At 38.7% G+C, this 24,788-nt stretch overlaps 1 protein-coding gene and 1 long non-coding RNA gene across 4 annotated transcripts in view; both read right to left on the minus strand.

Moving 5' to 3' along the window:
- LOC141361611 (uncharacterized) overlaps window positions 1-4,311 on the minus strand; it is a 48,650-nt gene extending 44,339 nt beyond the window's left edge. The window contains exon 1 of the long non-coding RNA XR_012367759.1: window positions 4,224-4,311. This is a non-coding gene — a long non-coding RNA (uncharacterized lncRNA). The remainder of the gene's footprint in view (window positions 1-4,223) is intronic.
- Window positions 4,312-8,127: 3,816 nt separating this feature from the next.
- irs1 (insulin receptor substrate 1) overlaps window positions 8,128-24,788 on the minus strand; it is a 34,723-nt gene continuing 18,062 nt past the window's right edge. For all 3 annotated transcript variants that reach the window (XR_008642524.2, XR_008642525.2, XM_055197087.2), the window contains one exon: window positions 8,128-10,213. Coding sequence is in view for 1 of the 3 variants with exons in the window: in XM_055197087.2 (XP_055053062.2) it covers window positions 10,209-10,213 (5 nt within the window). In the remaining 2 variants the exon portion in view is untranslated. The remainder of the gene's footprint in view (window positions 10,214-24,788) is intronic.

Here is a 24,788-nt window from a genome sequence, read left to right on the forward strand (position 1 = left end):
ATCTCTGTGAACCTAGCAATGACCCCAGTGTTGACCTCATTTCCCATGCTCATTTGAATTCTTCCCATACGAGTTATCAGAATGCGGTCTGACGTTACCACACACACACACACACACACACACACACACACACACACACACACACACACACACACACACACACACTTCACTCAGCACATTCCTGTTTTTCTAGACCCGGGCTACATGTTTAAAGGCTGACTTAAAAGTGTACACTAGCAAGGAGATTTTTACTTCAGAAAGGTTGGAGGGGAAACATTTATTTATTATAGAGGGTATGCACGTGACGTCCCCTTCGGCGAACGTGACTGTGGTTACACCCACTGAGTGGCAAAAAGTCTGAGCGACAGCATTAGCATAGCGTGAAAAATGCATCTTAAATGGGAAAAGTAGTTGTGTGATCCACTGTGCTAACAGATTCAACAAAAATTTGGAGCGGTCTTTTTCCAGACTGAAAAAAAAAACATTCAAAGGAGAAGTAAATCAATAGCTGTAGCCATATGTCAGGTATGTACAATTTTGGGATAAAAAAATACACCAATGAATACTCTTATTCTGTGTAATTGCAAAGTTTTGTCAGTGAGCCTGAAAACATCCATTATGATGAGTTCTACACAGGTGGGATGGTTTAATAGTGTTAGGCAAGATAAACATATATGTCTGGCCATATGCCAATGTCCACAGACTACTGGTTGTTTGGCAAGTTGTTAGGGTCACTAAATTCAATTTAAGCTGATAATAATCAGTTTTTTTCACAGCAGCCACTATGAAACCAGCCATTTTGTTGAATGTTTTGCCACTCAACAGGGCGAGCTCCGGCATGGTCACGTATAAAAGTAACGTCGTTACATACCCTCTGATTTACCTCACAAATGGTGTTTCATTAAGAACCACAGGCTCAGTTTCACAGAAAGGGCTAAATGCAGAATAGTTCACTCCAAAATGAGAACTTTATCTTTATTTGCTCACCCTCATGTCATTTAAACCCCAATATCTTTTGCAGATCTTCAGAACCCAAACAAAGATTTTTTTTTTAAAGTGTTGTTTGGGGTTTTCCGGTTACTATGGGAAACAAGAACAAAAGAACTAAATGACCCAAAAGTATTATAAAGAACTCCTGAAGACATTTATGGCGCACTCACACTATCCAAACCTCACCCAGGCGTGTTTGACCCCCAAAACCTGGTTCGTTTGACTAGTGTGATCGCTCTGTATCATGCCCGGGCACAGTTTGGTTAATCGCACCCTGGACGGTTTGCATAGGTGGGCTCGAGCATGGTTCACTTGGGTTTAGGCGCAGAACACGCGCAGTGTGATCGCAAATCGCGCCAGAATGCAGTTCAAAAGGAGAGGCGTCAATTGCGCAACCACTCACGTTCATCTGCCCTTCGTTTTAACAGCGCGTCAGTTCTACGCGGACCGCAAGCGCTGTGATTGGTCCACCAGAACCCCTCCCGTCAGGTAAAAAAAACTGCGTCATAGGTATTTCCGTTTGCGACGGTGAAAACAAAGAATGGCTAAGTTGAGGAGTGATTTAACTCAAACTGCTGTTTATTTACATCCATCTTGCTGGTCTTCTCAAATTATACACAACAAGTTGCTGTTTCTTCTTCGTTTGTGGCTTAACTTGCAAAGCTTCTTCTTCTTTGGCGTTCGCGCTGCTACTGTGGTTACACGTGTGGTTAGTGCCTACCAGCGGCCTGCGCGCGTGTTTGCACGTCGATGCGGACGACGACGCAAAAGTATAAATGAAAACCGACGCGGAACCTACGCCGTCGCAGCTACGCCGTAGGACCTACGCACGACTATAACGAGCCCTTTAGTCCTAGTGCGGTGCTTCCCAATCCTGGTCTTTGAGCACCCCCTCCCAAAAGTTTTAGATGTTTCCTTATTTAAAACACCTGATTCAACCTATCAGCCTCCTTTCAAAATGGTAAACCTGTCTTCCTAACAAGCTGATGAGTTAAATCAGGTGTGTTAAATAAGGAGACATCTAAAACTTTCTGGGAGGAGGTGCTCGAGGGCCAGGATTGGGAAGCGCTGCCCTAGTGTGAGTGCGCCCTTACTCTTCTACTTTCTTGTTGTGGATTTCACTGTTGTTCCAGTTGTTACACAATTTTTTTTAAAGTAAACATCCTAAAATTGCCTAAACAACAGTTCCGCTTTTTATTTTTTTATAAAACTTTATTTATCAGCTTTTATTTATCATTACTTTACAGCTTTATTTATTTATTTTCAGAAATCTGCATTTGGACAAAGAAGACATTGGTGATCCAAACCAAATGTGGGTGAATAAATAATGAATTTATTTAGTTTTTTTAAGCTGGGGGACTATCTATTCACCTAAAAACAACTTGCACTGACATTTTAAAATATTTCAGTGCCATTGTTTTGATTCAAGATACACACAGTAATGTTTTGAATAAGGCACATTTATTAAGACTTAAAAGTCCTAGTTTAACTAAGGCTTATACCTGGATTAATCTAAGCCCTGTGTGTGTAACCAGGCTATAATGTTTAGTTCTTAAAGCAACAAAAAACTCTAAACAAACATTTTTTTGTTTGTTTAAACAAACATTTCATTGAATCATAAGTTTAGACACAGAATATGTAGATTGTATTGTACATTCCTGTTGCCATGACATCAAAATTTAAGGTTTTTAAATAAAGTAAACTCTAAAGGGAGTTGCGCAATTATGTCTTACACTGTGGCCAATTAAAATACACTTGGCAAACAGAGCAATAAAAAAACATAATTTTCTCTTTTTTTTGGAGCGACTGTTTATGTGGCGCCCCTTCCCAAAGTGCCCTTCGGAGGGGAAAATAATCCATTTTCAATGCACCTATCCCTATGTCAATGCAATACATTAAACCACTGGTTCTCAAACTTTTCGGCGTGCCCCCCTCCATAGAAATAAATGACATAAAACTATCTCAAACTTAGAATTTGACTAAAACAAAACATATTAAGTTATAAAATGTAGCGCAGTTGGTTAGTAGCCTTATTTTTCTGTGGTTTGACTTCACAGATGTTATGACAAATTAATGTGTTGTTGTATAAAATATCATAAAACTTTGTCATATCATAAAAGTTTGGGAACCATTGCATAGCTGTGCATGTCAAAGCACTACAGTGATTCTTTAATATTCAGAGAGTTATTATGAGACACTGTAAACTTGGACAATATTTAAAAAGACACACTTTTGTCTGATGGATAGCACAAAGCCACACAGAAAAATTATTTTGAATTTACGCTTGTGTGTTTAGTTTAACAGCTGTTCCTGCACTGCTTTAAAAACCTGCTGTGTATGTGGATTCTTCAACGTAAACGTGTACACTTACTGTAAACTTCATCATAGCAACGCAGACAGATCCGATTATACCACCCTACAATAAAGACAACACTGAACTCTTTGTGTGTGTGTGCTTTTAAAAAGCCATTGTGTGTGCTGTGTCTACATGTTCAGATGTTAAACCTCTGTCATTTTCGCTCTCTAATGAGAGAGCAGGACTACATGTCTGTCATTCCCGTCAGTCAGCTACCTGGTTTCCAATAAACGCTTTATAAAACAGGTGTGTGTGTGTGTCTGCGAGGAGGGTCTTTAAAGTGAATTCAGGTGAGTCTTTAAAGGGTTTTCTTTGTTACTTCACATTAGTATTGTAGTATTGTTAATTGTCTGTAGTCAGAGGCGATGCATTATTAAAAACATAGCTTACATGGGCAACAGCCATACACAAATGTTGGGTTGTTTTAACCCATGGAAACAGCCCAGCATTTTCTACAGTAGAGACATACATAAGGGCCATAACTATTGGGGTTAGAAACCAGGGTTTTGGTTTCAGCGGCAACAACATAAACTAACTGGATGATGTTCACGAAATCCAGACTTAAAAGGTGTCCACATCAGATTTTTTTTTAAAAGCCATTGAAACCAATTTTTTTTTGCACATATAAGATTAAGGTCTGAACTTACTATAACCATTATTTCTAGAGGATTTAAAAAAAAATTTCCTATACAACTATTTACATTTTTTTAGATTATCATTATATAAAAATTATCATTAATGCAACATGATATTACATTAAATATATGCATTTACAAACTCATGTTTCGGTAATGAAAACTAAAAAGTTGTCTAGGTACTATGACGACACAAAATATTAAACTTTTATCTGGAGGGAAAAAATAAGAACTGCGCTTACCTGGTAGCTATCTTGAGTGTCTCAGTCAATTATGTCCCTTCCAACATTTTTGTTTTGAAAATGTTAGTTCCTTGAGGGCTTAAACAATAATTAAAAATTGTTGCAGAGGATGAGAAAATTGGTCTTGAACACATTTATATTCCTTATTATTGTCTCTAGATTTACCAATGATCACCAAATACTTTCTTTACAGTAAATGTTTATAGTATAACATGCACTGAAGCTTTTTATTTTTTAGATTTTAATTATAAATATTTTCATGTCAAAGAATCAAAATCCAGTCACGGACACACTGCGGTAATGAAAAGTTTCCCCTTAAATGTGGGAAAAAAATTTGGCTTGTATGATGTCATTTGAAATCATGTGCAAAATAGTACATGGAGAGATGATTGTAACTGTATGCTTCTTATTTTAATACTCTTACCATATTTACTTCTTTTCTAAAAATGTTTCATGACACCTCATAAGTCGCGAGAATCACCCAAACTGCTTTTGTAGATCAAACTTAACTTCCGGTAGACCCCTGCATTAAATTAATAACAACATAGTCTAGAGTCCATTATTTTTTATAAAACGCTAAACAAATAACCAGTAAATAACCTATTTAAAATCATAGTTAATCAACAATTACACTGAGCTAACGTTATGAGTAAAATGAATGTATAATGTTAGTCAGATGCTCTTGCCTGTCTGCCAAATCCACACAGCTGTGACTCGTGCTCGTCATCTCCCCTCATCTTTTGGAAACCGAAACATTTTTATTTTCTACAAGGTATTTGTTCCAGAGGTCAGTTTAGACACTAGCCAGACCAAAACAAGCCAAGTTGTGTTCGTCTTTATCTTTAACCCCGAAGTATTCGATTTCGTGCGGCGCCGCAAGAACTAACAGGAGGATGACGTCAAAGTATCGCGAGAGCGGTGTAATTTCGACTCGCTCTCGCGATACTTTGCCGTCATCCGCCTGTCAGTTCTTGTGGCGCCGCGCGAAGTCGAATACTTCGGACCAAAGATAATTATTAATATTAAAAGGACTTTCCTTTGGGCCGACGCGTAACCGCGGCAAGGCGTGTGCGTCCGATGTCTGACCATACAGCAATGCCTTTTCAACAACCCACACTATAGCAATGTGGTAGCATTGGTTTTGTACAAGCATACTACACATTAAAATCAAAACATATAACGTATTTACTAAAACTCCACATAGGGCTTGGCAAGTCTTTAGTGTTGTGTCCATATACAGTCATGTTATTGTGTTTAGCCAATGCATTACTAATGTAAAACAGCGAATGAGAAGGCTAATTGAGTTAAACGGGGAATCTGAGGACGACATCCCCAGCGCGAGCCCTCCGAATGCGGGACAGTGAAAGCAGGAACGCTGCGTTCTCATCTAGGACATTTCGCCAGAGCGTCCAGATCTGATTAAATACTCTGTTGCCAACAATCAGGGCAAATCCCTGCAACTATGGCCTCAAACAGAGCTTAGATCCACCTGACTTAAACCTCAGATATCCCACACACATCCATCTCATAAACACTGGCGTTTAAGCCTCCACTGAGCTTATTGTCATAGCTCAACAGAGCATTGCATTAGCAATGCAAAAGGTCACAGGTTCGATCCCCATGTGAAAAACATTCTGATTACAAATGTATAGACCGAGTCACTCTGGATAAAATGTCTCCCAAATGCGCAAACGTATTTTGAAGGAATGCTTGGAGACAACTTCATGATGAGGTGCACCTCATATCATTCTCTCCCATACTAAAAGACTTTCCATATGTTCCTGTTCTCCAGAGCCTAGTGCTGTAATTCAAGAATCTCATGTTTAATACCCGGCTCTCAGAAAGAGAAATACCTACACGAGTAAAATGTGACTATACAGGCTGAAACTCATAAAATCAATAGATAGATGCTGATCAATAGCCATGCTAAAATACATCCCACGAATATGGATAAGTGTACCTCTCTACTACACAGTATGCAAAAGGTTGTATGTCAAATGAGTACCCAAATATTCACCCAAATACTCACAATAGAAGAAATGCAGTAGGATGAAACATAATTTTATCTATTGTGAATTAGTTGAATTGTGATGTGGCCACAATACTGAAGAACAGAGAGATAAGAGGTGAAAAATTATGATGACGACACTACCCTTCAGACACGTAAGGGTTATATAAAAGATTACAAAGACCATATTTTCTTCTTTAACAATAAGAAGTTATTGGTCCTAAGGTCATTATTTGGGTTGCATAACGATTAATCACAATTAATCTATTGCAGAATAAAGGTTTTTGTTTACATTATATATGTGTGTGTGCTGTATAAACAAATACACTCACATGCATGTATATATATATATATATATATATTTAAGAAATGTTTACATGTGTATATACATTTGTATATTTATGTACAATTTATGTTATATATAAATACTTAATATTTTTTTCTTAAAATGTGTGCATATTTATATATACATAATTATTATTCACAGTTCACACAAATATGTGATGTAAACAAAAACCTTAACTCTGCAATAGATTAATCGCGATTAATCGTTATGTAACCCTAGTCCTAATATGTAGCATTTAGTTACAGTTATGTATACATCTGGCACAAGTACGTACCTTAACGTAGGCCAACTAATATGAACTCTTTATGTGCAAATGTGTAGTTTTTAAAGGGGACGTTCCATGAAAATCAGACTTTTTCCATGTTTAAGTGCTATAATTGGGTTCCCAGTGCTTCTACCAACACAGAAAACATGAAAAATAGCAACCCTGTAACTTTGTTTTGGTAGGCTCTCTCTGCAAGCATGTGAATATATAGGTCACTTGGAATTCGCTCCCCCCATGACATAGTAAGGGGATCTTATTTTAATGATACCGCCCCTTCATCTGCGCTATCCAACCATGACGCAGCCTCACCAGTGCGAGAGACAGAGAGAAAGAATGACTGACAGCACGACGCGTTTGTATTCTACAATCTTATAACTTGTAGTTTTAATGGTTTTTTCTTAAGGTTGAAGATGAGGATTAACGTTACCTTAGTGTGAGAGAGAGAGAGAGAGTGAGTGAGTGAGTGAGAGAGAGTAACACGACAGTTCACTTTCATCAATACAAGTATGTTGTTTAATATGTTTCTCTTAAGTTTATATGAATGAACATGTGATTTAATGCACTGCATGAGACAGAGTGAGAGAACAACGCGTATTCACTATCATACACAATAAGCATAAACATGTAATTTGATCTGTTTCTCTAAAGTTTAAGCATTAAACATGTTGTTTTATTACAGATCATTTAAATGTGCTCGTGGTTTGTAAACTTCTGAGTGTTTGTGGACGTGTATTTTATTGTAACATGCTGAAAATCATTTTGCCTGTTTACACACTGGCAGCATGAGACCGACCTAAAAGTCTTTATTTTTATTCCATAATGTTCCCCATCTGCTGATAAAAATGTATTTAGTATGCATAAAACAGATGACTGACTTGTTTAAATATATAATGCTGAAAATTGCTTACTAACTTCTTTCATGAGAGAATCTCCCTCTTGACGCAGTGTCATGCCTACAGCGCAAGCGCTTGAGACTCCGCCCACCTGAGCAGCTCATTTGGATTTAAAGGGATACACACAAAAACGGTGCATTTTTGCTCAGACCCATAAAGTGCCTATTTTAACATGCCACAATAAATTACCTATATGGTTCACATATGTACTCTGGGGACATCAAAGGTTTATTTAATATCTTAAAAACGTCTTGTGGAATGTCCTCTTTAAGGGTACCATAGTGACCATTTTATTCTGACAATTTAGTGTGAACAGAGCCATGGCTAAATAATGTCTCATCTCATCATCATCAGGCAAAAGACATTCATAAAAGACACGTGAAACAGGAACGTCTGAAAAGATAAGCGCTTCTACTTTATTAAACATCAAGGTTTCAGAAGATACTGATCTTCAAACGGGTAATTTTACCACTGGAAATTTCAATCGTAAAACAAACATCTGTTTACATGTGCATACATCTATACATACACTCGTACCGTTTACGTGTTTCAATTCACTCGAGATGACCGATCATCTGCTTGCTTTCAGCAGTCATAAAACCAAATATCCAACATTATCTATCTTTATACAATGCATTATATACATGGGAGAACAAATTTGGTTGAGATGTTGGAGGTCTGGCCACACAATGGTTGCGAAAGTGAGGTCGCACAAACACAACCGCAGGGTGTTAAACTAACAACTGCAATCTATCAAATAACAGTAGTCTATCAGTTTACAAGAACACCACTGTCACAACCAATCAGAGTCAAGGGAACTGCGAGTATAAAAACTATAAATTTGGACTTGGTGGGAAAGGGAAATTTAAAGTCCCTGATGTGCAGAATACGTTATAATACATCTTTAAAAAATTAAGGTAACCCTATAGAACTGTATCATTTCGTTAAAAAGTTGGATTACACATATCCAAAAAGCAAATATTCCCCACAAAAAAAAAAAAAAACTAAACAAAACGTAAGAATATTAAGAAACATTTTTAAAAGATGTGTCTATAGAAATAAAACCATGAAATGTTAAATACTTTAACTCATAAGAGAACCAAGAACAACATTTCTATATTCAATAATTTACAGATTGTTCATTGTTTTTCATTTCAGCAGCAAAAAAATGACAGACATCGAGTTTTTCCGTAAAAAAACAAAAAAAAAGTTTCTGTGACCTTAGCAATGTCACAACACGAGTTATTTTAAGCAAAATAAAACAGGAAATAACTGTAATAACCTAAAAAAGTTGAGCAACTTCTACTGGCTTCCAAAACATAACAGCAGGATACTAAAATAAGAAACCAGTACTGCTGTCTGTATTGACTTTCACTCTATTGAGGCTTTCTTGACTTAAACCGTAACAAACTGAACGGTTACCGGGGTTTTACTCGGTTTGACCCATACTGGTGATATAATGATCAGTAACGTTAGTTCAGTCAAAAGTTTACACACCCATAAATGTAATCGCTTAAATAACGCTAATCTAGCCTAAGCAAGGCTGTAAGGCTTCATATTTACTGATGTTGGCGCCATTTACAAAAAATTTTGCAAAATCTCAACTGTACTATTGAGTACCAACTCTGTGGTAACCAAATCTGTGCCTGTAGAAAAGTAAAATCAAAAAACAAAAGCAATTAAGTACCACTTTCTTGTTATTCTTTATGTGATATATACCAACTATAATCGTAGGGGCTGCGACCATATGAAATGAAACATGAATTCGTAAAGGTTTGACAGACATCACAGTGCGTGTTTGACAGCATGAGGTCAGACATGGCTCACAGTGTGTGTGTAAACTCTATGTTTTAAAATCCTGAGGTCAAGTCTGCGTGCTTGAGGTCATCTGTACGTCTGCACTGGGTGTATAAATGTGTGTCGTATCGTGATGTATAACACCATCTGTAAGTCTGGTATAATAAACACTGCTGATAGTTATGCCGCCGTACCCATGCGATCGCTCGGTTGAGCATCCCTGTACCAAACCATTTGTCGTACGCTTTTGGCTAATAATGTACCATCATTTACATTAACATTGTGTCAGAACAACTAAAGCAGCACCGTCGTCTGTACCTCAAAGCTGAAAGGTGCTGTAGTACCATTTCAAAGGCAGCTTTTCTAACAGCGATTTGTACCAAGTCTGTAACAGCTATTGCTCGGACAGTCATAACCAAGTTCTGGTAAAGTCTGAAGGAGTATGCACAGTGAAAGCTCGGTTTTGAGGGATCCAGGCTGTGGGAGACCAAAGGTCAGTGGAATCCAGCATTCGTGAGGTCCGGATATGTTGTGAGGTCCATGTTGTTTGGTAGTGTCCAGCTAATGCATTTACGGTCCAGGAAGATTCGGTTAGTGTGAGTTTCTTGAGGTCCAGTTTCTGAGGTCCGGCTTGTGATGAACGGTGAGAGATTCTGATGCTCCGGCTTTCTACTCTTCATTCTGGAATAAAGCAAAAAGAAAAAAAGATTAGTTGATGAAACAGCCGCAGATGCAACGAAAAAATAAAAACAAAGTATTATTTGGAGTAAAAACACAGGTTTTTTTAGAAATGTGCGTCAATATCTCTGAGTCACGCATGGGTATAAGCAACCCCTCCCAATCCGTTCATTTGATCTAGGGTTGCATAATGATTAAGCATGATTAATCTATTGCAGAATCAAGGTTTTTGTTTATATCATATATTTGTGTGATTGTGTGAATAATAATTATGTGTATATACGTGTGTGTATTTATTTATACCTAGTTATTATTCACAGTACACACACATACACTCACATAAAGGATTATTAAGAACACCAAACTAATACTGTTTGAGACCCCCTTCCGCATTAATTCTACGTGGCATTGATTCAACAAGGTGCTGAAAGCATTCTTTGGAAAAGTTGGCCCATATTGATAGGATAGCATCTTGCAGTTGATGAAGATTTGTGGGATGCACATCCAGGGCACAAAGCTCCCGTTCCACCACATCCCAAAGATGCTCTATTGGGTTAAGATCTGGTGACTGTGGGGGCCATTTTAGTACAGTGAACTCATTGTCATGTTCAAGAAACTAATTTGAAATTACTCGAGCTTTGTGACATGGTGCATTATCCTGCTGGAAGTAGTCATCAGAGGATGGGTACATGGTGGTCATAAAGAAATGAACATGGTCAGAAACAATGCTCAGGTAGGCCGTGGCATTTAAACGATGCCTAATTGGCACTAAGGGGCCTAAAGTGTGCCAAGAAAACATCCTCCACACCATTGCATTAATGAGAAATTGAACAGGTGTTCCTAATAATCCTTTAGGTGAGCGTATATTATGTAAAAAAAACTTTTATTCTGCAATAGATTAATCGCGATTAATCGTTATGCAACCCTAATTTAAAATCACACCATTTGATTTTTGCTCTGACCTGGTTGATAAACAAGCACTGTAGTTTCCTTCAAAGGCTGGATTTACATTGCAAATATCAATGCCTAATTCCGATTTGTTGCCTACATCCGATTTTTTTTTACTATACGCTTGCATCATATTTTAAAAGTGACTCATATTTGATATCTGCATTTACACGAAACCAGTGTTTCTCAACTCCAGTCCTCGGGCCCCCCCTTCCCAGAATGTTTTAGATGTCTCCTTATATGAAACATCTGATTCCACTCATTAGACTCCTTCCAGAATATTTGAAATGTTATCTTAAAGGAATAGTCCATTTTCTTAATAGAAAAATCCAGATAATTTACTCACCACCATGTCATCCAAAATGTTGATGTCTTTCTATGTTCAGTCGAGAAGAAATTATGTTTTTTGAGGAAAACATTGCAGGATTTTTCTCATTTTAATGGACACCAACACTTAAAGGGCGATTTATAGTCGTGCGTAGGTCCTACGGCGTAGCAGCGACGGCGTAGGTTCCGCGTCGGTTTTCATTTATACTTGTGCGTCGCCGTCCGCGTCGACGTGCAAACACACGCGAAACCGCTGGTTGGCAGTAATCACGCGTGTAACCACAGTAGCAGCAGAAGTCGTCACAGAAGAAGAAGCTAAGCAAGTAAACCCACAAACGAAGAAGAAATAGCAACTTGTTGTGTATAATTTGAGAAGACCAGCAATGATGGAAGTAAATAAACAGCGACTTATGTTTCAGTTTGAGTTAAATCACTCCTCAACTTGGCTCATCTTTGTTTTCACCGTCTCAAACGGAAATACCTATGACGCAGTTTTTTTTACCTGACGGGAGGGGTTCTGGTGGACCAATCACAGCGCTTACGGTCCGCGTAGAGCCGACGCGCTGTTAGAAAATTTGTGAGGTGCGCGTCAGGCTACGCAGAGCTACGCACAGGCTACGGATAGCCTACGCCGTAGCTACGCCGTAGGACCTACGCACGACTATAAATCGCCCTTAATACTTAACTCAACACGTAACAGTTTTTTCAATGGAGCTTCAAAGAACTATAAACGATCCCAAACGAGGCATTACGGTCTTTTCTAGCGAAACGACTGTCATCCTTGACAATAAAAACAACAAATATACACCTTTAAACCACAATTTCTCGTCTAGATCCAGTCCTGAAAGCGTCAGCGTGACCTCACGCAATACGTAATGACGTCAAGAGATCACAGAGGACGAACGCGAAACTCCACCCAAGTGTTTACAAGTGTGGAGAAAGAGGACCGTTCCAACGTTGTTGTATGTCAAATGATACTAATTAATGTCTTTGTGGCAGTTTATTGTTTACAATGGTCCGCAAATGTGCGTTTTATTATGCAACACGTGACCTCCCTACATCACTACGCATTTACGTTAGGTTGCGCTGCACCGGACCTAGACGAAAAGTTGTGGTTTAAAAATGCATATTTTTATTTTTATTGCCAAAAATGACAATCGTTTCGCTAGATAAGACCCTTATGCCTCGTTTGGGATCATTTAGAGTCCTTTGAAACTCCGTTGAAAAAAAATGTTACGTGTTTAGTTAAGTGTTAAGTGTCCATTAAAGTCCGTTAAAATGAGAAAAATCCTGCAATGTTTTCCTCAAAAAACATAATTTCTTCTCGACTGAACAAAGAAAGACATCAACACCCTGGACGACATGGTGGCGAGTAAACCATCCGGATTTTTCCCTTAAAAAATTGACTATTTCTTTAACACACTTACAAGCTGATGAACTGAATCAGGTGTTTTATATATGGAGACATCCAAAACGTTCTGGGAGGGGGGCCCGAAAACTGGAGTTGAGAACCACTGCACTAAACACTTGGCAAAACAATTCAAGGTATACATACTGATCCGGAACAGAAACACAGACAAAATGATTATACTAAATTATAGAGATTTATTTCTGTAACAAGTCATAAAACTTTAACATTACAGCACTAAGTGGAGCCGTCGTCCTCCATTGCGCTGCTAAGAACAGTCACGTGATCGCGGGTGGATTCCATCATTTGCCAGTGTTGCATTTCTAATGACGCACGACACGTCTTGACATGGGAATAGTCGATCTGTCCGCTTACATTGCGGATGCAAATACACGTATCCAATTCATATAAGATTTATTTTCACATATGAATGAGGCCAGAGAATAACGTAATGCGCGCTTTTTCCTGCTTATACGTCCATGGGTCATATTTGATCTGTGCACTTCAGAGAAAAATAATGGAATCGAGTCCCTTCAAACAGGCCAAAGTGATCAATACAGATTTGAAAAGCCAAAATCCCTTACCAATTCTGGTCTCTCACCCTCTATGCATTCACAAGAATGTGTGTGTCTCGCCCATCAGACGTGTTGCCAACTCTTGCCCTGTCCAAATCGCACCTCTAATCCACCGAGACGCGCACAAACAACTACGAGCTGTTTTTGTTATATAACACTCAACCTGACCGTGATTAAAAGATCAGAACATAGACGGAAAGCATTAACACTTCCACACCTGTTCATAGCATAAAGATGTTACGTATGACTTCATTACATACTTTATACACAACTTGTGTCTGTCTATACAAATGTGTATTTGTAGCTCAGTTTTTATGCCTAGTGAGCTGCCCTTTCACTTTTCATTTAACTGACTTAATTCTGTCCATCACAACCTGGTCTATACGGCTAAATGAGCTTATTTGTTTGGACTGGTTCAATTCGGTTCCCAGACCTTTTACCTGAATCCACCGTTGCTTCGAACGCATTATGTAATTTGTGAAAGAGCACAAGCCATTACAACATGGAACGAGTGACCTGATTTGTTTTCCGACATTCAAAACAAATACAAATCCTCCTCACTAATGTCTCCAAACCTCTAAAATGACATTTTCCATTAATTGTTTTAATTATAGCTTGGATTCAAAACCTAGAATGGTGCAATGTTTATACATCAAAACAAAAGTGTGCTCCCTACACAAACACGTTTACATATTTTACATACATATTCATGCAATTGCACTGCATGCAAGATGGCATGGATTATAAATATGTACTGAAATGTATTGACAAATGTTCTGCACAAAGTTTATTCCAGTATTTACATGCTTTTTATTTTTACAAACTGACTCTAAATAAATCAGCTGTAAGCGCTAGTGGATTTGCTTCCCATGAAAGGTATTCAAATGAGTCATTTGAGGTTTTTTAGGGTTAGTATGCTGCCTGTAAAGATTTAGACGATAGAAAGAAAGGTAAATTCATAGTATCTGATCTGACAAAAAGATTCCTTGAGGTCATTACATAAAAAACCTATAGAGTGTTACTTGTGCACATGCAACAAAAGCACATAAACTCAACACCTATGAGGTCGAACTGCTTAAAAATGAAAGCAATTAAGCAATGACACTATAGTCTGCTTATGAAAAGAGGAAGGGCCCAGCGCTGTGCTCCCAGCTGTTATGATTAGGACTCGGTTTATATCTACGGGAAGGAAGGACCAGGCCTGAGCTCGAGCTTCAGAGCAGCAGTGGCTTGAGAGAAACCTCAGCTATAAATACAGCGCTGTGTAGCAGCGGAGCAAAGAGCCGCGGGTCTGTCGGAGCGGCGGCGAGAACATGAAAGACCCCTCACATCTTCTCGGCAACCCCCAAGTCAGGCGCTTTTATAGGCGAGCATTTTAGGGCCTCTTTCCTCTTTACTTAGAAAACCAGAGAGATGGAGAAAATTGCAGAGAATAAAATTATAAGCTGCTGGACTGCTCAAAAACATAGCGTGGGAAAAAAATCAAGAACGCCAGTCAAAAATATTGCTCCTGGAAGTCACAACGTCCTGGAAGGAGGAGGCGGAGCTACCAGTAGTATTTTGCATTACCAGAATTCTTATTGTTAAATTGTGTTTATGGATTACAGCACTGCAACATTCCTTAGCTGTCATCAATTCTCTCTAAATAAGAGAAAGAAAAAAGAAAGAAAGAAAGACAGACAGAAAGAAAAAAGAAAGACATAGACAGACAGAAGGAGGAAAGGCAGACAGACAGACAAAGATAGTCAGAGAGAAAAAAAAAAAAGACAGACACTCAGAAAGAGATAGGCAGACAGAAGAAAGAAATGCAGGTAGACAGACAGAAAGACAGACAGACGGAGACATAGGCAGAAAGAAATACAGACAGACAGACAGACAGAGAGAAAGAAATAACTTTTTGACGCCATGCCAGACAAACAGACTGAGAGACAGAAATACAGATGGAGACACAGGCAGAGAAATAACTTTTTTTGCCAGACCGATAGGCGGAGAGACAGACATACAGAACTTTTTTTGACGTCATGCTAGACAGACAGACAGACGGAGACACAGGTAGAAAGACAGAAAAAAGAAAGACATAGACGTGTGGAAGAAAGGCAGACAGACAGACAGACAGACAGACAGACAGACAGACAGACAGACAGACAAAGATAGACAGAATGTTTTTTGATGCCATGCCAGACAGACAGAGAGACATACAGAGAGAAAGACATAACTTTGATGCCATGCCAGAAAGACAGACAGAAAGATAGAACGAATGTTTTTTATGCCATCCCAATCAGACAGACTCAGAGACAGACAGACAGACAGAAATAACTTTTTTGATGCCATGCCAGAGAGACAGACAGAAAGACAGACAGAAAGAGAGAGAGACTTACAGAAAGAAAGATAAAGAGATAGACGGACGGACGGAGACAGAGGGAGAGAGAAAGACAGAGAGAGACAGACAGAACTTTTTTTTGACGTCACGCTAGACAGACAGACAGACAGACGGAGACAGACAGACAGACAGACAGAGACACAGGCAAACAGACAGAAAAAAGAAAGAAAGACACAGAGACAGAAAGACATAGACGCAAGGAAGAAAGGCAGACAGACAGACAGACAGACGGAGACACAGGCAGACAGACAAAAAAAGAAAGACACAGATGCGAGGAAGAAAGGCAGACAGACAGACAGACAGACAGACAAACAAAGATAGACAGAATGTTTTTGATGCCATGCCAGACAGACAGAGAGACATACAGAGAGAAAGACATAACTTTGATGCCATGCCAGACAGACAGACAGAAAGATAGAACGAATGTTTTTTATGCCATCCCAGTCAGACAGACTCAGAGACAGACAGACAGAGAGACAGATAGAAATAACTATTTTGATGCCATGCCAGACAGACAGACAGACAGACGAGACAGACAGACATAAAGAAAGACAGACGGAGAAATGGGCAGAGAGACAGACAGACAGAAATAACTTGACACCCTACAAGACAGACAGACAGACAGACAGAATGTTTGAGAGAAAGGCAGAGAGAGAGAGAGAGAGAGAGAGAGAGAGAGAGAGATAGAGAGAGAGAGAGGGGGGGAGACAGACAGACAGACAAAGAGAGAGACAGAAAAACAGACAGACGGAAGGAGACACAGGCAGAGAGAAAGACACAGAGAGAGAGACAGACAGACAGAACTTTGTTGATCCCATGCCAGAGAGACAGAAAGACAGACAGAAAGAGAGAGAGACATACAGAAAGAAAGAGAGACAGATAGACGGACAGAGACACAGGGAGAGAGAAAGACAGAGAGAGACAGACAGACAGACAGACAGACAGACAGACAGAACTTTTTTGGACGTCATGCTAGAAAGACAGACAGACAGACAGACAGTCAGACAGACAGTCAGTCAGACGGAGACACAGGCAGACAGACAGAAAAAAGAAAGAAAGACACAGAGACAGAAAGACATAGACGCGAGGAAGAAAGGCAGACAGACAGACAGACAAAGATAGACAATGTTTTTGATGACATGCCAGACAGACAGAGAGACATACAGAGAGAAAGACATAACTTTGATGCCATGTCAGACAGACAGACAGACAGAAAGATAGAACGAATGTTTTTTATGCCATCCCAGTCAGACAGACTCAGAGACAGAAATAACTTTTTTGATTCCATGCCAGACAGACAGACAGACGAGACAGACAGACATAAAGAAAGACAGACGGAGACACAGGCAGAGAGACAGACAGACAGAGAAATAACTTGACACCATACAACACAGATAGACAGACAGAATGTTTGAGAGAAAGGCAGAGAGAGAGATTTTTTGATTTTTCAAGCTTCTTTATATAACAATATTACTCATCATCAACAGATCTTACAAAAGTTTTTTAAAAAACATTAAACAAAAAGTGCAAAATTAAGTTCATTGTCAATAACTGAGCACAAAGCTCCTCTGTGACACCATATTCCTTCAAAAACATTTAAAGAGTTCATGATTTTATAAAAACGAAACTCAATCATAAGTCTTGATTTGATCATGGCTGAAAACACCCTTTCCACATTATACTCACTTTTTTGCTCAATTTTATCCCTTCTGCTAATATAAATGGCCATTTTGGCTTTGCCCAGACTAAAATTTTACAAGTTACACTCGTACTTTCTTCTTTGGACATATTTACAACCCAAGATAAAAATTTGCACAGAAAACTTCTCATTAAAACAGTTAAAAATATCTTGCAAACAATCAAACAAAGGCTTAAGTCTTGAACAATACAAAAAGGTGTGAAAAACAGTCTCCCTCTGAAAACAAAAAGGACATTCTTTGCCAACATCTGGATTTAAAACAGAAATAAAAGCATTAACAGCAACAATGCCATGTAAAATTCGCCATTGTAAATCTCCATCTCTTTTAGCTAACGGTGGCTTATACAGTGCTCTCCACTCTGGTTTGACATCATTACTCATTTTAAAAATAGTACGCCATGGTGTATCAATTCTTTCATGGAGTCCTTTTTTATTAAAAGATTTTACACAAGCATTGTACATATTTTTACCATTATTTTCATACATATCCATGTCTATCAACTTTTCAGAATCCAAAAACAATCCTGTATATTCACCTAAATTGGGTGAAAGAAGCAGGTTTGGAAATGTATCTTTCTTGTTGGGGATCAATTTCCCTTCACAATAATCCTGAAGCATTTTCACTTCTTCTGTTGTAAAAACAGATAGTAATTTTTGTAACACTTGTGCAACAATTCGAGTGGACTTCACTCCTAAAACATTAGCTACATCTTCAACTTTTCCCAGACTTGGGCCAGCCACTTTAATTAAACGTTTTACTGTTGTTATCTTGGATTTAATGAATACTGCCGTCATTGACCCACATGCACCAAGAATGTCCAAACGTGACCCATAAATCAGGGGTTCCTTCAGTAGCCAAAATATTGAGGATGTAAAGTCAGTTCTTTTTACTTGAAAAAGGTCCCAAACTTTAAAAAGATTACTATAAAACTTCGGCAAACTGGATGTATTCATTCTTTTGGGATCTAACAAGAACAATGATTTATCTAAACATAGTCCTTCGGCAGTCCTTAAAATTGCACTGGCCACTGGCCTCCAACTTAAGTCCTCTGGGCCATTGAGAAATCGCTGTAGGAAATGTAAACGAAAATCTGCAGTCCTACTTTGCAAATGTACAAGTCCTTGTCCTCCTTCTTCCTTTGGCAAATACAATACATTATGTGGTATCCAATGCAATTTGTCCCAAAAAAAATCTACTAAAAGAGATTGGATTTTTCCTAATAACCATGCGGGTGGATCTATACAAGCTAGTCGGTGCCATAAAGAAGAAGCCACCAGATTATTAATAATCAAAGCTCGTCCTCTATATGAAATATTTTTTACAATCCATTTCCATTTCATAAGACGACCTTGTAGTTTCTCAATTGTTCCCTCCCAATTTTTTTGAACAATCGTGTCGTCTCCTAAAAACACTCCCAAATATTTTAAACCATCTTTTTTCCAACTTAACCCATTTGGTAGTATTGGTACCCCTCTTTCCCACTTCCCTACTAACACTGCTTCACTTTTATCCCAATTAATTCTTGCAGAAGAGATGGTTTCAAACTCCCTCAATGTTTTTAATAAAATATTCACATCATTTTGCTTGTTAAGTATTATGACAACATCATCAGCGTAAGCTGATAAACAAAAAGTACTTTTACCGGCTTGTAAAGATACCCCTTCTAAAACTCTTCTCAATTTATTTAAAAATGGTTCTATTGCCAACGTATAAAGTATTCCTGATAGAGAACAACCCTGTCTTACACCACGACATACTTTAAAAGGAGCACATAAGCCACCGTTAACTTTCAATAAACTCTCAATGTCATTATATAATATTTTAACATAACCTATAAAATCAGAACTAAAACCAAATGCTTGTAGAGTTTTCCACAAATAGTTATGTTCTACTCGATCAAACGCTTTCTCCTGATCTAAGGAAATCAAACCCATATCTACTCCCAATATTCTAGAGACATCAAATAAATCTCTTATTAGATGGATGTTATCGAAAATTGATCTGCCAGGCACACAGTAAGACTGACCAGAATGGATTACCTCTTCCAAAACCCGTCCTAGTCTAGTAGCTAACACTTTTGAGAGCAATTTATAGTCGTAGCACAATAAAGATACGGGTCGCCATTGCTTTATATCTCTCACATCACCTTTCTTTGGCAAAAGGGTAAGGACCGCTCTTCTGCAGCTTAGCGGCAGAAGTCCTTCGACTAGACTGTCGCTGAGAACTTCCAGCAGATCCTTACCTAACACAGGCCAACAGGCTTTATAAAACTCAACCGGGATTCCATCGATCCCGGGAGCCTTGCCATTCTCCATACTTTGCAGAGCTTCATATAGTTCCCCCAGGCCGATGGCTCGCTTTAGTGCTGCATTAGAGTCTTCAGAGACCTTCGGCAGCTCTTCATAAAAACTCTGTTCAACAACCCGATCCTCTTTGTGTTCGCAACTATAAAGCCGTTCATAAAATCGATTCGCTCTTTCCCGAATTTTTATGGGACCTGATAAAAGAGAACCAGTCTCAGAAAATAAAGAATGTATCAATCGTTTTTGACCATTCCTTTTCTCTAGACTAAAGAAGAACTTTGACGGCACGTCCATCTGGTCTATATCTTTAAACCGTGATCGAATTAGCGCCCCTTGTGCTTTCATTCTTTGCATATCAGACAAAACAGATTTCTTTAAAAAAAGGGAATCAATATGCGCTTGATTTCCACTTAACTCCGCTACTTCTTGGAATTTTAAAATTTCATCTTCTAAAACTTTTGTAGATTTAATTATATCTTTCGTGACATTGTGAGTATACTGTTGACATAGCTGTTTGATTTGTGTTTTTCCAAACTCCCACCATTTCTGTAAAGACTGATAATTAGCTTTTTCATTCCTAAAATTCTCCCAAAAAAATTTAAAAGTTTCAATAAAATGTGCATCACTTAATAAATTCGTATTAAAATGCCAATAAGCACTTTTTGGTTTGACAAAGTTTAAAGTTACCGTACATATAACTAAACTATGATCTGAAAACCCAACTGGAATTATAAAACAGGTCTTAAAAATACTAAGATGGTGTTTAAAACAATAGAATCTGTCCAGTCTTGCTAATGACAACATGTTGTCACGGGCATGTGCCCATGTGTATTGCTTTAGATTCCCATTTAAACTCCTCCATATGTCACATAAGTCATTTGTTTCAATCATCTGAATTAGTCGTTTGCGAGAGAGTAAATGTGGTTCTACATGATTTCTATCTATATTAGTTTCTACACAGTTAAAATCTCCACCTAGGAATAAATGTTCTTCACCATTACATTTTTCTAAAGTTTCAGAAAGAGTATGTAAAAAAACCATTCTTTCTACTGGTAAGGTTGGAGCATATACACACATAAAAACAAAGGTATGGCTCTCAACCTGAACTCGAATCTTTAACAACCTTCCTTTCACAACCTCTTCCACCTCAGTAGAATGGGGAGTAAAATTTTTAGAAAATAAAATGGCAACGCCTCCACTAAGTGAGGATTTATGACTTGAAAAAAAAAGACCTTTAAATTCTTTTGTCCAATCAGCAGCATTTGTTATATCACTGTGTGTTTCTTGTAACAGTAAAACATCAAGTTGTTTATGACTCATAGTTTCGTATATCTCTGTACGTTTTATGGAATCCCTTGCTCCATTTACATTTAGGGATGCAATACGAATATCACCCATAACAAAAATAAAAGAATATAAAAGTAAACTTAAGCCATAACAAAACCAGCCAATATGGGGTAAATAATTAAGCCAGTTCAATGCCATCAATTTATTCTGTCGGTTTGAGTTTTGTCACAAATTTTTTCAACCTATAAACTTCTTTGTTTGTAAAATACCCCTCACTCATAAAAGTTCTAGTATTTTCCACAAAGCGTTTAATGTCTGGAAAATAATCAGCAACCTGTACCCCCCTCAGATTTTTTGTCAGTTTTAAAAACTTCTTGATTTCATCAGTACCATACTCGTGACATATCCACTCATTCTGAGAACAACTAGAAGCACTAGAATCAGATAAATCACTATCATTGCCATCATCATCAGCATCAACCTCCTTTACATGTTCTGTTGTTTTAGCTTGCTTTGATTCTGAAGCCTTATCATTATTTTTCCTCTTTAAAGGTGCTTTGAATACAGCCTGATCTAAATCCCTCATTAAATCATCACTTAAGCTGACACTCCCCGAGGGGACTATTGTGTCAGATGCCGTGACATGTGTAATATCCATGCTCTCAACAGATTTATTCACTTTGGGCTCATCTAAGACAATTAAACGGGTAACTAAACCAGTCTCCCCATTATTCATCTTTTCTGCCTGTGACAGAGACATTGTATCAGTTAAGCCACTAATGTTACTAGATGTCCCAGGTTCAGCTTGGGTTGGTTCATGAACATTCTCTGTTTCTTCGTTCACAACTTTCACACTATTTTCTTCTGGAACATCTTGTTTGTTTGTACCGTTACTATCTGGGCAAGCACGTACTAAATGTCCAATTCTTCCACAGCCAAAGCATTTCATCATATCAGTAGATACAAAGACTGTATAATCAAAGTCATCCACTCTAAACTTCAAAGTCAGGTTAAGTTCCTCTCTGTTATCTTTGAGGATCATGTAAGTAAATCTCCGAAAAGATACTACATGCTTTAACAAATCCGATTTACTTCCGAAGGCGATCTTTTTCACCGGAGTGACTATCCTTCCAAAACGTGACAGTTCCTTTGTTAACATTTCGTCTTTAATAAACAGCGGAACGTTAGACAAAGTGACTTTCCTAGCGGGAGTAGAAAGAGGAAGCACTGGGATAAATAAACCACTGATTACAACTCCTTTCGCCACAACTTCATTTGCTTTCTCAACTGAATTTAAAAACAAGACCATAGCGTTATTCATTCTTGATGCCGCTAAAATACATTCATGTCCAACAACATCTCCGACGGCGAGAATGCACTCCTCTACATTCACCGCGGACACCACCTTCACGCCGTGTCTTCGTGTAAGAGAGTTCAAACTAGTGTTTGTGTTTTGGGCTGCCATGCTTCCCAGTACTACACTGGTTGCTGACGCCGGGAAACCCCAAGGGAAAACCTTATTTTTCTTTACTACGCCACAAATACCAAAAAACCAAAAAGAAATAATACAAAAGAAAAAAGATTTAAAGAGAGAAAGCAATAGTTTTTGCCACAGCGGGCATAAAAAAACCACTTACACTCACCACACGCTCCTCACAACCGCTCACTCAATCAGACGCATGCGCACACACACACACAGAGAGAGAGAGAGAGAGAGAGAGAGAGAGAGAGAGAGAGAGAGAGAGAGAGAGAGAGAGAGAGAGAGAGAGAGAGACAGACAGACAGACAGACAGAAAGACAGACAGACAGAAAAAGAGAGAGACAGACAAAAAGAGAGAGAGAGACAGAAAAACAGACGGTAGGAGACACAGGCAGAGAGAAAGACACAGAGAGACATATAGACAGAACTTTGTTGATGCCATGCCAGACAGACAGACAGACAGACAGACAGAAAGGAAGAGACAGACAGACAGAAGGACAGAGAGAGAGAGAGAGAGAGAGAGAGACAGACGAAGACACAGGCAGAGAGACGGAAATAACTAGACACCATACAAGACAGACAGACCAAACGTTTTTGACACCATGCCAGACAGACAGACTCAGAGACAGAGGCAGAGAGAAAGACAGAGAGACAGAAAAAACAGAGTAAAAAATTACGCTATGCCAGCTTCTGAGGCTATTTTCATAGCAAGCTCAATTTAAGATCAAGTATATCAGGTTTTTTAAAATCTATTTTAAACTGAATTTGGTTTAACTTTGTTAAAAATGTCTTCAGATATAGATTTCTTTATAGTTGCTATAACTCATTAAACCAAGTTGAAACTGCTTAACCTTAATTGACAAGTATAACATTTCCAAATTTATTTAATTTAAAGCAGCGTATACTTTTCACTGAATAGACAGACAGACAGACATACAGACACTAGAGTTGTAGGCGATGGTCGCCAGGGTGTTGATATGCAGTTCCTAATGTGTTTTAAGAGATTGTCAGCTCGCTGCAGGCTTTCCATGACTAAGCACATTACACATGCCATATATCAAATTTCTACATAGTGGGTGTGTCACCTGTAAAAATACATACGCACTTAAACATCCTATATGCAAATCATGCATGTTTGTATATAATTAAGAGTCAAAGATGCCTGCCTCCATTAAAGCATTAACAAAACACACACGCTCCCACCGGACAGTATAGATTTCTGCTGCAGCAGGAGGAGTTTAGAGCTTTACTCCACGGAGAACCATAAAAGGCCACGGATGAGGAGTGGCACTCATCTACGGTCAGCTCATTGAGCTAACGTCATTCAGCCAGGAAGCCAACTAACATGCACACACACATGCGTGCTGTGCCAGGACCCAGGAGAGCGAGGACATTTTTAGCCTGCTGAAACTTCTACACGAATCCATCCTCGCGCGTTGTAGGGGATACGGTTACAGATGTGTGCCGTAGTGTGTGGTGGGATTGGGGTCTACTGACGTCAGTACACGGCTCGTATTCGCTGAGAACATTTAGCGCTGGAGCCAACAACACATATACACACACAAACCACTTGATGAATTCAATCCCAGACTTCTCAAGTGAGATGCACACTGGCAAACTTCCTACTAAATCGATACACTCTTACAATTATACACACTATACTTCACGACTACCTCACATTCTTACAGTATTCGGAAAGAAACCGCACGCATACTCGTACGACCACATCAGAGGTTTCAACAACAGACCCCGAAGTAACACACCAATGCAGAATTCAGATGTGAGTATCGAATGAAAAAAAACACTGGAAAACAATAGTCCAAAGAAACAAAATGAATGACAGCAAACAGGCCAATTTCAAAACATCCCTAAACAAAACATAGATTATTGGTGTTTGTGATGGACGAACAATGGGGCGGCCCGCTGTGGAGGCCAGAGAAAAAAAAACAAAGCGTCTATATCAGCTCCGTGTGTGTGTGATGTGGAAGAGACAGCGTGTGCCAAATACCATTCCCTTTAGCAAAGGAAAAACTTCCATCTCCCACACACACACCAGATGTTTTGCCTACTTCAGCAAGTTGAGGCACACACACTGGTTTACCCCTCCTCTCGTCACTGCACTCATCCTAGGAGCTGTAAACCATGTGGAACTCGAAGCAGATTTTCCTTC

The sequence above is a fragment of the Misgurnus anguillicaudatus genome, chromosome 24 (assembly GCF_027580225.2).
Source record: "Misgurnus anguillicaudatus chromosome 24, ASM2758022v2, whole genome shotgun sequence".
NCBI classification, from domain to species: Eukaryota; Metazoa; Chordata; class Actinopteri; order Cypriniformes; family Cobitidae; genus Misgurnus; species Misgurnus anguillicaudatus.